The sequence below is a fragment of the Temnothorax longispinosus genome, chromosome 6 (genome assembly GCF_030848805.1).
Source record: "Temnothorax longispinosus isolate EJ_2023e chromosome 6, Tlon_JGU_v1, whole genome shotgun sequence".
NCBI lineage: Eukaryota > Metazoa > Arthropoda > Insecta > Hymenoptera > Formicidae > Temnothorax > Temnothorax longispinosus.
Window position 1 is genome coordinate 17,127,352 of NC_092363.1, and position 17,315 is coordinate 17,144,666.

Consider the following 17,315-nt stretch of genomic DNA (forward strand, 5'->3'; position numbering starts at 1 on the left):
TCGTTTCAAACTTGAATTAAGTCGAATCCCCTACTCGCGTTATTTCTCTCTCGACCGCCCAACGCCAAGATACATTTCAAGGTCTGCGCTCGAGGTAGATCTGACGGTATCTTTCGGGTCCGACGCGGTCGCGCTCAACCGCTTTCTCGCGACGACGCCGCGACGCCATAATTTTACTAACATCGCGCTATAATCCGCTTTGCTCCGCAGTGGACATGACACCGCCGATACCGACGAGCTGCAATGAGCTGGAGTGCTACTCGGGCGGCCACTGCACGGAGATCGGCGGCGTGCATTGCGTCTGTCCGTCCGCCTGCCCGGCGGACGTGCCGTCCGTACCGGTGTGCGGCAGCGACGGGCAGACCTACGACAACGAGTGCGAGCTACGGCTCTACGCGTGCGGCCACCAGGCCGACGTGGTCACGCAGGCCTTCGGCCACTGCAGAGGTGGGTTGACTGAACGTACTCCGCCGAACAGGTCGCATTCCGTTCTGCGCTACTGAGAGAGAAACACACATGCACACAGCCCCCGAACAAGCACGTTCGAAAATCGCTAATAGCCGCGGCTTCTAACGAGATCATATATCCCTTAGAAAGGAAACTGCAAATAACGCGGTTGTTCGTAGTTAGATAGGCGAAAGCCCCGGTGCTCGTAATTCGTAGTCGAGAAGAGTATGCCTAATCGTGTGTGTTAACAGAGAAAAAAACGCGTCGGTGGTAGGACAAAACTAAATTTGAAACGATAAACGTACGAGAAGAGAAGAATAGTCTAACGAATAAAACTAGTAAGACTAGTCTCCAAAGATACGAAATTGTAGCGTATTGTTGAGTTGCTCCAATCGTTCTGTAAATTAATCCGGAGAATTTAGATAACCAGAGTTAGAACCAACAGATACAATCATCGCTCAGGAGCTGTCAGAAAATGTAAAATTTGTACAATAGGGAAGAATTTAAGTATACACATGAGAATAATTGTTACTCACATTGTCAAGAACAGAGATCCTTCGAGAACGACTTGGTAGAATCGTGGCCTAACAAAATGTCGGACCGCCGCGCACAACTCTATGATATCGGTTTATAACAATTTAAATTGTTCAAATAGAGGACGAAATCGAGAGTAAAGTATAGATAAACAACGGCGTCAGTAAATTCTCTCTTCGCGGAGAAGCACGATTAAAGAAACTCCCAGCTTTGCCCTACAAGAACTAACCAGTAGCCCACTTTGTATATCCAAACGTTATAATAAACTCATCAAGTTTTTACTAACATGTATATATATGTTTGTAATACCCCCGTACCCGCAACCGCACCGGAACGACCGCAGCTACTACTTTGCTTGCTTTCTTAATCAATCCGCACGTGTCCTCATCGTTTTCGTGAATAACACCTGTGATTAATCGCGGATGCCAACGGCCAGGTTGAAAGTGAATCGAAGAAGAAAGGAAGCAAAGTAAGCAAATGGACTTGCGTTCAAGAAGTGACCAAAGCACTTGCAATATAAAACTATATAATTACTGCAATCGCCACTCGACTCGCCGACACCAATTTTCGACTGAGAGTCCGATATGCAAAAAGGTACAAAAGTGAAATGAAGAATCTGAGAACAATGAAATTAACGGAGGAAATCGTGTACCAAATTAATTATTTTATTTAATTTCTAATTATTGTTTCAATTGATTAATTTTTTTAAATTACACATGCATTTAAATAGCTATACGTTTATACATTTGGCTCGCGTTTTTCAAGATCTTGTCACTAGCTTCGCGCGGTGATTCATCGCGATCACTTGAAAGTGATACGGCATAGCGAGACTGTAGGTGTGCAGTTAGGGAGTCGTGTTAAAACATCCCCCGGAGGTGTACGACCACCGCGTTCGCACACAAAGAAAGTTGGCGAACGTTAACTCGCGAAACTGAGCGAGCGCCGAAGGTGGTTTTAACTAAATCACCGCGGACTTCCAGCGTGATCTCGTCTTAAGGCGCCCGTGGGACGTGTTTCCAGAAGAGAAGAACCCCGACATCCAGAAGGGTAACTGGCGGCGGTCCGATGGTCCAGCCGCGAGCATTAAACCCGCGTGACTCGCATAACTCTCTTACCCCTCCCCTCTCCCCCAAGCCGCAAAGAGATACGGCCGACAAAGTTTCATCCGAAATTGTCAGTCGTGAGAGTTTTACTCGATTCTCAGCATTATTTTCTTCATAGAAGTAAATTAAAAGGTCTCGGTGACAGCTATCATATCGTAGAAAAGATTCTTTTGTAATTTATTAAAAGAAATGACGATGAATGATTACATGTCTGTCGTCGGTTAGTGAAATTTATAGCAAACTCTGCTAGATCGCAGTGGAGAGACCTTTTTCTATTTATTTGAACCTCTTTGTTCCCCGAACTGGTAGAATTATGTTGTCTCAAAACTGGAAGCTTTCCCGCGTGATTACTTTGGGTACCACGGTAATCGATCGTCTCTTCCCACAGACTCTCAACGATAGATGTAACGAGCGTACGCATCATTAGCGAGAGTTCCTCAACTAATTACAAACAACCCGGGAAAGGGGGGACCACCCCCCCTCCTCCCGCGATCGCGATCTAATTTCGCGGACCGTTGATTATTCCGGCATTAAATTTGGAGCCCGACTCAATCAGACCGGCGAATCTAGCCCCGCGCTCGCGATAAACCGCGCAAAAAGTACGGAAGAAAGAGAAAGACCCCGTCTCTTCCTCCATCGTTCTTTCGCTCTCTCTCTCTCCTCCTCCCCCTCCTCCCTCGCGCTTCTCAAGATATTCCGAACCCCTGACGAAGTTCGCGGAGCGAAACGTCGGAATCTATTAAAGTACTCTCGCTCGCCCCCGCGAACCCCGATCCCTTATTTTCGATTGCTCAGCCTCGCTCTCTCCCTCGTCCTTCCTTCGCCCACCACCGTCGCCCCCTCCCTTTCCTCACTTTCAGCCGGTCTGGGTTCTCTCGCTGAAAGTCAATCTCTTAAAAAGTTCTTCTTCAGGGCTCGTCCTCCGGAGTCAAACATAAATCAGATTACGCCGTCTTCGCGGATTCCCTCTACCTTTCACTTCCACTTCTTTATCTTCCTCTCTCAACTTCGCTCTAGCAGTTTCATCGAGTGTACGTCGACTTCGCGTGGTCACGGGGTTCCTTGTACCGTTCGATGTACTCTTCTTGTTCGTCTCACCCCCCGTCGACGCGCAAGATCGAAGTTGACGACGATGGCAGGTGGGAAAGGGGAGGGGGGGAGTGAATGACAAGATGATGTGGATCCTGGACGCTGAGCACTTTGGATCCTGGTAAATAATGCATGCCGTAATTTCTCGTGACGGCGAGCTCTTTTTTTTCCTGAAAGAAGATCCAGGCCGTGCCGTGGGATATTCCTCTGGAGGATCCTGTGGACGGCGGACGACGGTCGCCGGATATCCTGCGAATGTGCGATATGCTTGACGCAAGCGCGAGTTACGTTACTATCGAGGTTCAACCGAAAGGATGAAGGCGGGCAGATCATACGGATGTGATCGACATTACTTTTTCATGTGAAAATATTTATGACGTCAGAGGAACATCCTAGAATAAATTGCTACCGCGGGAGAGGCAATAAATCAATATAACAATATATACGGGTTATTACAATCTCTACGTGGAAACTCGAGGTAGTTCGTGTTCAATAAATTGCATAATCAAACAATTGTAATACTGAGTATAACTTTTAATATTAAAAGTTCCAAAGTCTGATGAGGCAATTAAAATGTACCATTCGTTTCGCGCGAGAGAAAATTTAGATCTAGAAAAAGTTTGCAAATTCGTGAGAAAATTCGCTGTTACATGTTTAATTAAAGAAAAAATGGAAAACCCCATTAATTGAATCTTTCGGCAATCGATCGATTCCCTAGCCCTAGTGTGTAGAGCTTTAATAAAGCAATCTCGATAGACACATTCTAAATTTGATAAAAATATCCATCAGCGGGAAACGGAAGAGATTCGCCGATCGTAAAACGTCGGATCATATTTCGGTGTCGTATCCTGCAGCTCTCGTAACCCGTCGGGGTTCTTGTCCCTTAAATGGACCGGAGCGATTCCGAGGAAAGAGAAAACGCAGGAATGTTTGCGCGAGAACGAGAAAAGCTCGTTCTCGTAGCGGAAGTAAATAAACGAATCGATTATACGGAGACAAATAAGCGGATTGGATACGCGAGAGGGTGAGTTCGGGAAAAGGAAAATTTAGAACTCAAAGAGAAAGAGAGAGAGAAAGAGAGAGGAGGATATAACGGGCGATTGTTGAGAAAAAAATAGCGGAAGTCCTCGAGCAATAACAGGAAGCGACGCGGCAATTGGAAAGTAATTAAAATCCCATTAAGGTCGCTGCGACTCCTGTTAACAGTTTCGCGTTACGCCGTGCCGATAGAATTAGCTTTTCGATTTTCATTATTTAGAGGAACGCCACCGTCGTCGTCGTCGTCGTCACGCTCATCTTCGAGCGTTCGGAATAACACGAATCCTTTCCACGCAAATAGAAACGAGATATAATGAAAACAGAATAATTTAATAGTAAATAATAAGCAGATAATTTTATAGAACGCGCTGTGAAATTCTATAAATGCCCTGTGGACATTGACGTGCTATGAAGCTATCGCGGTTGTATAACTTGATTCTAATCTAAAGATAAAATTCATCGAAAACACAAAGTAAAAACGCGGTATTTGTTTATGGAGATGTAAACAATACGATATTCTATACTTTAGCATTAATTGAAATAGGACACCTCTTTCATCAATTCTTCGACTAATTTGATTTATAATTTCCATGAAGTTTCGTATAACATATTTCCTATAAGAAGAAGAAAAGCGAAGACCTGCCGGATTAACGCTGGAAAATAAGGGATTGCATTTATTCGTCCTTATCTTGATATAAAGAACGGTATTTTTAAAGCAAGTTATTCACGGAAATGAATAAATGAAAGAAGGAGGAAAAGAAAAAGGAGGTAGAAATACTGAGCGGTGTGTGAGTAGCGAGATTAGGATGCAGCTCCTGAAACGATTCTCAAGTTCTTCTTAAAGCTTTCGGATGTAGGTTTCAGGATCGCAACTTAAATCATTATAGGAAACTCAACGGGCGACTCCAACAACTTCTTCCACGGAGATTTCGTTCTTTTTTTTACTCTTCGTGCTTAGATATTATTTTGTATGTATAGCCTCTTTTGTAATAAAACGGATGCTACAATTCTGTATCGTATACTTTCGTTTATTCACGAGAGTAAAATGAAGAAGTTAATTATTTTTGCAAATTTCTCCCTCTAAAAAAAGATCAGGGTTTTACCTCGAAATTAATTAACAGAGATCCAAACAGAAGGGAAAACTTTTCTCTGTTACAGTTTGATAATTATATATATATTCATAAATGTCATCATCGTTATAACTTTTAATGAGAAAAATCGATTATTTCTTTCTTTTTTATGTAATAGAATTTCACACATCATACACAGACACACGCACATAGAACATAGCGACGAAATGCGAATCCTGTTTGATGAATAATATTGCCATGTATTATGCTGATCAAAACCAACTTTTATAAGAACATAACTGATTAGATATAACTATTATCAGGGCTTATGACTGATTTTTTTACTAATATAATTCTTTATTTTATCGTATTATTTTGTATAATATCTTACATTTGTAGTCTCTCAAATATTTTTTAATTTAATTTTTCTCTTTAAGTTTTAATATATATACATGATGAATAAAATAATGAAAACAATATATATCTAAATATATTGTCTAATAATCTAAACAAGTTTTTTTTTTTTTTTTTATTTATTTTCTTTATTGTAAATGATGAAAAGAGAAAAGAGAACTTTATAATAAATATATTTCTGGTTACAAGCCTTGAGATAAACGAAACCTCTCGATGACAAAACGTGAGAAGAGAAAATAATGGTAGACTCGGAATTCACGAACATTTTCAGACGATCCTATGGTTAATACGGACTTCCCCGTTAAGAGATACACGGCCGTACAGTATACCCAACCAGCGGCCGCCATTTCTCCATTGTCCAAATCCACGCGGCACCTCTTGGTACCGGAACCGGACCCACGATATTATTACACCCACCGAGCTCATCAAGAAACCATCACCATCGACAGAGATAACTTAAAACATGGTAAAGAGGAAACGTCCCTTTCTAAGACCCTTTCTAAAACTCTTTATGGCTAGACCTTTTTTTCAGGAAAACAAGAAACAAGCAAAACATTTTAATTTATTTTCAAGAAAATACTGTTAACTTCCTGAGTCTATAATTTTTATCGAAAAAAATTCTAAAACATTTCAACGTATGAAATTGATCATTGAATCATTGTACTAGGACAATTGATAATTAACTGGATAAATTTATGATGTAATGTCGTGTACTACTTCATTAACCGTATTATTGATTTATTGTTAATTGTGGATTAACACGATCAAAACGTTAATGCTTCAAAATTGCTTGCAATGCTTGAAATGAAACATGGCACGATAATACTTGACAATGCGAAAATTGCAGAAATTTATTTAATTGTACATCGACATTAAATAATTTAAAACCCACTACGCATCTGCTCGTAGAATTCAGTAAATTAGTTCAATGAACTAGCATTAGTTCAATGAACTAATAAATACATTAGCTCTATTTATTGATAAAATTATATCAAAGCTATATTTACCTTTCCCAAATAATCTCAAGAAATAATTTTGTTTCCAAAAAGTCTTTGACAATTTTAAAATTTATTTTTTCCTAAGGAAAACTCGAAATATTGTCGACTTTTAAGTATCTTAGTAATGTGAGGGTAATGAAAAATTTAACTTTTGCAGGAGTGGCCGCAGTATATCGACCGACGCCGGCGACGATTCGAGTGGTCACCGCTCTCCTGGGTGATCTGTGCACCGACGACAAGGATTGCACTATACCGAACAGCGAATGCTCGAACGGCGGCTGCATCTGTTCCGAGGGCTACGCGGAAACCAGCGATCGGCAGGAGTGCTTCGGTAAGACAGAAAGTCTCAATTAACCACGCCTAATTATCTCTCACAACTCTTATGAATTTTTCACGTAAAATGTCCTACCGACTAAATCTTTCATTAGCGATTTTTTTTATTTATTCGGTGACACATCTGTTTAAGATTAATCAAATGAATAATTAATAATAATAAAGGAAATTAATATTGAGAGATTTAATTTATAAAGTTTACAATTCTAACTTTTAATTCGTCCAAACCCTTTGATGTTCAATCGCTCACAAGCTCAGCCATCCGATGATATCAACGTCGTCGTAATTAGATGAAGATTAATTTTCGCTTAATCATTCGCCAGCTAATTACGTGCCGGTGACACCGACTCAGGAATTTCGCGCGTGTCTCTCTTATCCCTGCCACATGACCTCGACCTGCATCGACTTGCCCAGCGCAACTTTTGTCTGTATCTGCCGGCCAAATTACACCGGGCTGCTATGCGACGAGGAGATCAACAAGCGGGATTACGAGATACCTTCCTTTGACGGTAAAAGCTACGTCAGGATGAGCCGGCTGAAAGCGTATCACAAATTCAGCATCGAGGTCGAGTTCAAAACATATGCGGACAATGGAATCATACTGTACAATCAGCAGAAAAACGACGGCACCGGCGACTTTGTCTCGCTGGCCATTGTCGATGGGTTGGTACCTTTTATCACGGTTATTTCAGAAATATGTTTTCTCAAAGCAACGGACAAACATATACAATGATTCAATTCTTTTACCGTGTGTTCTAATTTCGAAATAATTTTATAACATACTTTACATACACCAAGATGATTAAGTTAGCTGTACAGAACCGGTTTTACGTAATCGTTCGTCAACGACAAAGAATAAAAAAGCCGAAAAGAAAGATGTAATAACTTCGTTGTTGATCAAATTAATGACCGGTGTATCTAATTTGTAGAACTCATGACTGATTTTGTGCTTCAGATACGTGCAGTTCAGATATAACTTGGGAAACGGACCCGTAGTGCTCACGTCACCGGAAAGAGTGACCATGAAGACCTTTCATAGAGTGGCGGCTAAAAGATATCATAAGGACGGAGTACTGATTTTCAACGATGGCGAAGACGTGGCTGGGCAAAGTCAGGGAATGCTGAAGTCTTTGGACTTGAATCAAGACACTTTCATCGGGAACATGCCGACTAATTATACCAAGTAATAATTGCAAACTTTTTCGTGTAAAATTTCTAATTTTTCCAAATTTACACAAAAAAAAACAAGAAATTTGAGAAAAATATTTTTTTAATTTAGATTAAATTTATTAAAGCATTATAGCTCATTGGCAAAATAACGTTTCTCTCGAAATCAACTTTTGATTGAAAAAACTTTCTTAACCAGCGTTCTCTTAATATGATTTAACGCTAAAAATAAAAATTTAAATACCAAAAATAGAACACCTGAACAAGATCATGAATTTTTATATAGGGTTTATGACAACATCGGCACCAACCATGGACTTCTCGGCTGCATACGCAAGCTGAAAATCAATCGAAACAACATAGATCTCCACGTGGGTCGCGACAGGGACGTTCTCGAGAGTTATCGTGTGAAAGAATGTGGCGACAACGCGTGCGCCAATCTGCCCTGTCAGAACGGTGCGACGTGCCAGCCGATCTTCGAAGAGGATCTGTGTAACGGCCGGGATTGCAGGAGATTACAAAAGAGGGGTAAAAGCAGGAACAACAGAGGCGGCAACGGCAAGAGTGTCGGGGTGAACATAGTCAGATGCAGGGGTTCCCACTGCACGTCGATCGACCAGAGGAGGACCAAGAAGAATGCGAGGAAAGGCGATTACGAGTCCGAGCTGCAGTACGACAAAAATTACGACCACGACAATTACGCGGTGGAGAAGTACGAGCCGCCGGACTACAGGTGCATATGCCCGCCGCAGTTCACCGGCAGAAACTGCGAGGAATCGCTGGACCCGTGCATCGGTGAGCCCTGCCAGAACGGTGCCACTTGCGACATCCTGCCGCAGGGAGGATACGTGTGCAAGTGTCCACCCGGTAGAACCGGCGAGCTCTGCGAGATCCGTAAGTACAACAGCATTTGAAAGATTTTTGGAAGAAGAGACCCTTCGTTGGCCAATCTTATTTCTTCTTCTTGTTAAAGCAGAAACGATATTAATTTTCTAATATAGTTTTACATTTTAAAAATTGATATCTGATCTATTGGTTTTCTTGATTTGATTGATTTTCTAAGTTACTTTAAATCATGTTTATTTTTTCAGTGGACGCCGAATTGACGGAACTGTTGATTCCCGAGATGAACGGGAACGGATATCTGGAACTGCCCTGCCTAGAAGGCGTCTCAAAAGCGTTCTCCATCGAGTTGTGGTTTCTCACACACGCGAACGACGGTCTCCTACTCTACAACGGTCAGCTGAACAACGGCAGGGGCGACTTTATCAGTCTGAACCTGGTTCACGGCAGGCTGGAGTTCAGATTCAACCTCGGTAGCGGTATCGCGAACATCACGTCGCCGGATCCGGTCACTCGGGATATGTGGCACTGCGTAAGGATCAACAGACTCGGCAGAGAGGGTGTTCTTCAGCTCGACGACGGAACCGTCGCCAGGGGATTGTCCGGGAGTCCTCTCACGGAATTGAATCTGGAGATGCCGCTTTACGTTGGTGGCGTTAAGTGAGTTATTTTCATTGAATTACTATATTTACTTTTTATTATTTCATTTATTGTCTCGTAGTTTTTGCTTGTGACACTAAATTTTTCATAATTTTGCCATTATATTGTTGCAGTTATTACAATAAAATTACGTATAATAAAATCTATATATTATAACGTCCACTCGATTGTATAAAAAATTAATTTACGTCTCCGATATACTGCCTGAACAATCACGATTGTTTGCTTCCATAGACACTGGCGAGAAGTTCATCGTCTGTCCGGAGCTTGGACCGGATTAGTAGGTGCAGTGCAGAGGTTAATGGTAAATGGCAAAACATATCAGAACCTCGCCGTGAATGTTACTCAACACAACACGGAGATTTACGACGGTCTGCCCTGTCCCAGCAACGAAAACCCTTGCCACAACGGCGGGGTCTGCCTCCCGCTCTTGAACAGTTATCTCTGCAAATGCGCTAGTGGTTACAACGGCTTGCATTGCGAATTCTGTAAGTATTTTTCTCACAATTTCATTATTTCTTAATATATAAATTTTTTTTTATTTTTCTGTGTTTCCCCTTCTTTTTATTTATAAAATTTTTTTAACCCGTTTATGATTTAAAATCATTGAACTCCATTTATAATATTATCGGTCGTAGAAATATATAACGTAAAATAAATTTTTTAATAATCTCATGTACTTAAATATTACCTTCCTACCTTTAAAAAGTTTAAATTTATTTTACCTTGTTAATAATCAATTACATTGTAGAAAACAATTATTTCTCACAAATATTTCTTTCAGTTATGGGCTACGACGTATCAGGCACCGAGATATCGGAGCGACCTGTGCGTTTCGAGGGCGATAACTTCCTGCAGTTCAAGCATCGCTACGGAAGAAGGTGAGTAAGACTCAGCTAGAATTCCGAAGAATTGACGATCGAAACTTTAGAGAAACTTTTCGCATTGGCACATCCTCTAGGATGTTCGATTAGGTGCACTTGAGATTAGTAACCTCGGTCGCTCGACGATTAGACTAATTAACGTTCCCGACTAACGACTACTGTCACTAACCTTCTGATTATGTAACCACCAATTAGTACTAACTCGACTAACACTACCCTCGGCGAGTACTTTGAGGAGTCTTACTCCGACTACGACTTGGAGGAGGACGTCGACTACGAGTACGACAGTTACGATTACACGGAGTAAGTTTTCTAGAGAATGGAAAATGGCTGTGGTGTACTCGTTTGAGGGATAGATTGTTTTTCCTGCTCGTGCATTGTAGTGTCGTATAACAGTCTTCGATATCCCTGACAATTACCGTAGACTCTAAAGCCAATTATTTTATTGCGTAGTAGGGAATGTAATCGATGTAACTATGGATACAATTAGATGAGTAGCTTCTTATAGTAGTTCTTATCAATGATGTGGTTGTGTACATAATTAACAATTGGTATTGTTTTAATAATATTGCAATCTTATTGCTTTCTTACTTTGATATATAAAATTTTGAAAGAGCCAGCGAAGAGCTGGATAAAAAACTTTAAAAGAACTTCCCTTTCATAATTTTTTTATTTTTACCTTTTTTTTCAACTTCTCACCTAAGCGTAGAACCTTAGTGTAGAAAAGTATATGGATTTGTAGTGTAAATTATTGGCATGTGCTTAGCTTTGAAATTGAAATCTTCTCTTTAATGAATCCCTGTTATTACAAACACGTTCTTACAGACGCAGAGGACAGCAATCAAACAAGTTTGAGCTACGGCTAAGGACGATACATCCTGAAGGTCTTATCGCGTGGATAGGAAGAGGAAAGATGGAGCACCTCTTTTTGTCCCTGCACGACGGTCACGTGGTGCTCACTTATAAAAGCAAGATTGATGAAGAGATTTCCGTTAAGAGCAAAGTAAGCGTAAAATTGATTCAATAGATATCACACTCTATATTTTTATTTTTTCGCAGACAATTATTTTATACAATATTTCTTTGTCTGCTTTGTATTTAGAATTATATTTGTCAAATATATTGATAAATATGAAATAATAAAATTGGCATTTCTCACGGAAATACCAATGTCTAACTATCTGTCTGATCAAACTGTCTGTTTCTACTAATATAAAACAAAGCTTGATGTTTTTCAAATTAATAATGAACTGTTAATTGTATCTTTTTACGATGCAATAAAAATCTCTAAAAAATACTTTTTTTTTAAATTGATATGCTTATCTAAAATTTCCACGATTCTCATTATTATTGGTGTATAATTGCAGGAGAGAGTGGACGACGGAGTCTTCCATCACATCCGAGCGTCCCGACGGCGAAAGGCGTGTACAATTCAGATCGACGAGAACGTGCCCGTTAAGATCTCGCTGGAGACAACGTTGCTGACGACTAACGGCAAGATTTTCGTCGGCGGCAAGCCCGGCCATCGCGGCATCAAGGGCTGCGTGACGGACTTCATCGTCGACAAACGGCGGCTGCAGCTCGCCAGACGGAAGATCGACTTCTGCCACGACAACGATGTATGATAACGAACCCCGAGTCCGACGATCGTCAACGCGACGTCGATATCAGAAAACCTCGTCGACCCGATGACGCCGCCGTCGTCGACGACGAGTTGATCGCGCGATACGAACGCGAATCTTTACGCGCTAAATCGCACGCGGCGGACCAAGATCGACGATCGCCTAAGTATCGACCGCGACAAGATACGATAACGTATTCTGATGATCGTCAACCCCACCCCCACGCCGTCGGAGAGTCGGCAGGCATCTCTGGTGTTCCTAGCAAATTAACAAACAAACTGAACGTGAAGTGCAACGAAGATCGCCGTCGAGACGAAGTGTAGAAGAATCGTGTTCAATCCGGTCGAGCGACGGTGTTGATTCCTGCCAAAAGTTGTGCGAAGAGAGATGGTCCTCGTTCACGCGAATTGCACTGGGTCCTTGACGTAGCGCGCGTCTCAGGGAGAAGCAAAGCCACTACCGACGATATCACACATTCCCGAAAAGAATTAAAATTCTCGCAGGACTACATGTGGAATCGGAAATTAAAGAGAAAAGACTTGATATCGTATTTCTTATAAGATGATCGTCTCAACAGGACCAGAGTCTCGTAGGACTGTCTGAAAACTTCCATTCTCAAGGATCATTCGCGGTATTTTTGGGAGAACGGGAATTCAAACCCGATAGAGGACCAGAACCTTCGGTTTTAGACAGCGCACCCATGAAACAATAAAGATAATAAATTCACGATTCTAATTGGTAATGGCGTTGTTCGTTTAAAGCTTAAACGTCCGAGTGAAGCCGGAGCCAGAACGAGAACCAAGATACTTCCACTTTAGAATGCAGGGTCGTCCGCTGAAGGAGACGGTTCCGCTGCTAAGGTCAGAACCGTGAGACTCTACCGTTATCGCGTGTGAAAGGTGCGGACACTATACACTAGGGGTTTACCGGCGTACTGTAGAAACTTCGCGAGAGTACTGCTTTCTCATAGGGCCATCCAATAAATAAGTAATAAGGGATAAGGAGAGAAGTATTCATAGTAGCAGCATTCGATCACTCACCATTCACAAAACGACCACAGTATCGAGGTTCCAGTGTAGAAAAAGAGCTGCAAGAGGGTCGATCGCCTCACGTTTATATTGTTCAGATACCAGAGTCCGTCATCGAGATCACCACTGCGTGGAACGGACGAAGGTGGAGAAAGAGGAGAAACAGGAGCGAATTAAGTGCTACGTTTTCATCGAAAGACAATAATATATTTTTAAGGTGACGAGATTAATATACATATGTGTACGTATGAATCTATCTGTATACGCATGCGCGCACGAGCGGCGCGGATTTAGCGAAAGAGAAAGAGAGCGAGGTCTGTTCGAAGCGCACCTCGTTGTAGAACCTGTATTTATAATTATATTGTACTGAAGCACCTAAACGTTTTACGATGCCAAGACTGACTAAAGCGACAGGCGCACGCGGGCGACGAGAAGCGACGACGACGACGACGACGACACGAAGGAGCGACGGGGGAGAGAAAGAAAAAAAAGGAAAGAAACGATAAATCGGTGTTATGTTTGAGTGTTCGGTAGAGAGATTTTAATGGATTTCCCGGAATAGAGGAAATATGTATTTTAAAGGACTTGTTGATTTATCGCCAGTATAGTAGACAAACTCACGCGACACGACACGTTGTTTTTAGGTAGGGGAGGCTTTTTACAAATGCGCAAGAGAATAAATATATATAAATATATATATTATACGTACCACTTATATATACAGAAGATTCTACATTCCATTCGATGGACCGAAATCGAGGTCGAGTTTTACGTACATAGACAGCTGTTGACCGAACGTGAACGTAGATCTCGCGAGTTGTAGATCTGAAAATTTCTTTTCGTAATCGCGAAAACCCGTTTCTTACTTTATGAAAAATAAGCAGTCGTTTAAATTTGTAAAGACTGGACGCTTATTTATTTCTTTAACAACCCGCGGCTTCAGTTTTCATTATTAAACGTCTAGTATTTACATAATTATTTACATCAAGTAATTATTATAATATTCGAAAATATTCGACTTTAATTATCACGATTTATATTTCCTAGTTTACGTAATTATAATTAGTCGCATATGACGACCCAATTAATTGAGCTGATAAATCAAGTATTAGTTCCAAATATAATTTCAGGATTTTATTTTAAGAAATATATAACGCTATTTTAAGGGATTGGTCTTATCTCATTAATTATTATTAATTTGAACGCGAACGGTCTTCTCGCGAAAGTTACGCCTATGCATGTCTGCATTACGACGGGATGCAAGAGCTAGATTTTTCCGCATAGCGGCAACAATCTGCAAGCGAGCCCGATTTCGCATACGGAAATGCAACGGCGATGCGTGCACGAGCGGCGAAAGAGAACGCGACGCGCGGGAGAGTGTTTGCGCGAGTGACCTGTAAATAATTTCCGCACGCGCAGCTGAATAACGAATAAATTTAATTATTCGTTTTAGAGTGTACCATACTATAACCGGACCTAAAGATTATCGTAACGACCTAATTATCGTAACCAATTCACGGATTAGCCTTCGAACGATGCTCGCGATGCGCATCATTTATTTTTCGCGTGACTCAAGAGAGCGCATTATATGCACGCATATACATAAATAAATAAATATATATATATATATATGCATATACAATGTATGGACAACCACACGCACGCATGTCGAGCTAATGTGAACGTGTTTTCCCTTCGGACGGAATAGCTAAGCGCCTAAGTTAATCGACGTGAATTTATTCCCATCTCTTGTAACCCGCAACCGTTGTTGATAATTTAAAGACCGTCAGACGTTTCCATCCTCATCTCTTTCCGCGAACGAAGCACTAAGATGCGCCAAACCCTATTATACAAACGATAAATTATAAAAAAAAGCTATAGTTAAGATCGTTGAATAACCGCTTGAAAAAAGATATTAATTTCGTTTCGTTCCTCGAAAAAATTCATAGAGAAGTGTCGGTAGAATCGCGGAGCGCTCCGTTTTCCAGCGAAATCATTGATTCTCGATCTCACGAGTCTCGCGGCAACGAGACACGCGAACAACGGGACGGGAATCGGCTAAAGTGATGGGACATGACGGGCTGGAAACGTTCGGCGGATGTTTACATGATTACCACCGGCGGTACGCGAGCGGCGGAAACACTTTCTTCCGGTCACGTAAACGTCGTGAAATGAGATCGTAGCAGGGCCCCTTCGAGAAAATCCCGTTGTACACCGGCACGTTTGACGACGCGCGTCTCTAAACCCCCCCGATAACGCGTGACGTTGAGAGACACCGTCGAATTTCGCTGTTTTCCTACCACCGAGAGAGACCGTAATCCACTTTAGTTGCTGCCGAGCGTCGTGACGTTATTCGCTCGCCAATATTGTGCTAATCCCGCAGAAAAGACAGGTCGATTAGTACAGAGAAAGACACAGTGTTTCCCCGTGTAAAAAAAAAAAGAAAATATACACAGCGAATTTGTTCCGATATCAAAAACACGTTTGTCGAAAAGAATGACGTATTAATCGCACGAGTTTGAAGTAGAAAATACAGCGTGTGATCAGACACGAACTGTATATATCTACATTATCTACGAAATCAAACGTAACGCTGCGCGTTAAAAAGACTTTTTAAAAATAATATATAATACGTTTGCAAAAGAAAAAACTTTGCTAAATCGCGAAGTAATCGGGACAAAATCGCACTGTTGGCAATCGAACTTAATGCAACTCGATCTAAGAAACCGCTATGTAATAGTGATCGCAATGTAATTCGCGAGTACTGCTGCAATAGTTACACAGAAGGAGACAACGATTGCTCGCTTCTGTAAGGAGCAATATCACAGGGACGATCGATAAAAAAAACTACGCAACGTCCATGATCGCGACATATCGATCGTCGTCTTAAATCGTTCGTTGTTAACATCTCCGGTGACAATGTAAAGGCTTGATTCAAACTACGGGCTCAGTGACGCTTCGCAATAGCGCAGAATTAAGAAATTTAATGGATGTCCAATCGCAATCTCGAAAACCCAATCTGGAAGATATGACAATTTAAACATATGATTTAGATAGGAAAAAGAGATACTTTGCGTAGATAATTCGACTTTTTTATGTGTAATGTATAAAATAAGATTGATATCATAATGTAAGACTGCGTTTTTTTCTCAATTTTATAAGATAATTATATAGTTAAACTTATGTTTATTAAATTACACTTTACAGCATAATCATAAAATTCTGAATTTGCGTAAAAATATAAATTTTTATATACGTTGGATAATTATTGTTCATAAAATAGATAATTAATGCGTTGCTTGATTTAGAAATATTATAGAATTAATTATAATTGAGTATAAATAATATAACAATATGAGAAAGTACATATGTAATAATATATAGGATTATATATAAGTTAGCGTAAAATTATTTTTTTATGAGTATATTGAACGAAAGTAGCCTTACTTTCCGAAACTCTTTTCCACATCTCAATTCAATTAAATCCGTCCCCAATAGTGTGAATCAAGCCTTATTAATTTCGGCCCGTATTGACATCCGACGTTAATTACCGCTAAACATGTCTATCTGTTTGTAATAAGGCCGACGACAGGCCATCCTCGTCGTAATAATATAATAGCGAGAATGAAAAACAAGATAAAACAGCCGTATTCGGCGCTAAATGTAGAGAGGATCGATGTGCGGCCTGGAAAATACGCTTACATGTGAAATTGCGGCGAACATCGTCGGGTTCCCTTGACCCGTATTCGAACATTCTTTGTATACGTATATGTTGTGGTACTTCACGAAAGTTCTAATTACTTCGCCGAAGAGCCGAGAATTCAACGTAAAATGCGAGAAATGTATTAAAGGATTCCTAAATATCGCCGCAAGTAAAAAGATAATGAGGGTACATCTTCGCAAAGGTGCTAAGAATTTTTGAATTACGTCACGGTTCACCGCGATGTAATTAAACTCGTGAAATATGACGCTCTTACGGCATACCGATCGCGATCGCGATCGCTGTCCAATTGAACCATATCCGCAAAAGCAACGCGAATATCAATCGCGCGCGCAATATCTCCATACACATATCTCCCTCCCTT

At 40.9% G+C, this 17,315-nt stretch overlaps 1 protein-coding gene across 2 annotated transcripts in view; it reads left to right on the forward strand.

Annotated features, from left to right (window-relative positions):
- Window positions 1-13,769, forward strand: part of LOC139814196 (agrin-like) — a 139,238-nt gene extending 125,469 nt beyond the window's left edge. For both annotated transcript variants that reach the window (XM_071780287.1, XM_071780288.1), the window contains 12 exons: window positions 211-447; window positions 5,967-6,161; window positions 6,851-7,024; window positions 7,350-7,689; window positions 7,982-8,209; window positions 8,480-9,087; window positions 9,285-9,696; window positions 9,931-10,184; window positions 10,481-10,577; window positions 10,776-10,883; window positions 11,406-11,583; window positions 11,948-13,769. In XM_071780287.1, the coding sequence (XP_071636388.1) occupies window positions 211-447; window positions 5,967-6,161; window positions 6,851-7,024; window positions 7,350-7,689; window positions 7,982-8,209; window positions 8,480-9,087; window positions 9,285-9,696; window positions 9,931-10,184; window positions 10,481-10,577; window positions 10,776-10,883; window positions 11,406-11,583; window positions 11,948-12,205 (3,089 nt within the window). In that variant the 3' untranslated portion in view covers window positions 12,206-13,769. The remainder of the gene's footprint in view (window positions 1-210; window positions 448-5,966; window positions 6,162-6,850; window positions 7,025-7,349; window positions 7,690-7,981; window positions 8,210-8,479; window positions 9,088-9,284; window positions 9,697-9,930; window positions 10,185-10,480; window positions 10,578-10,775; window positions 10,884-11,405; window positions 11,584-11,947) is intronic.
- The last annotated feature ends 3,546 nt before the right edge of the window (window positions 13,770-17,315 follow it).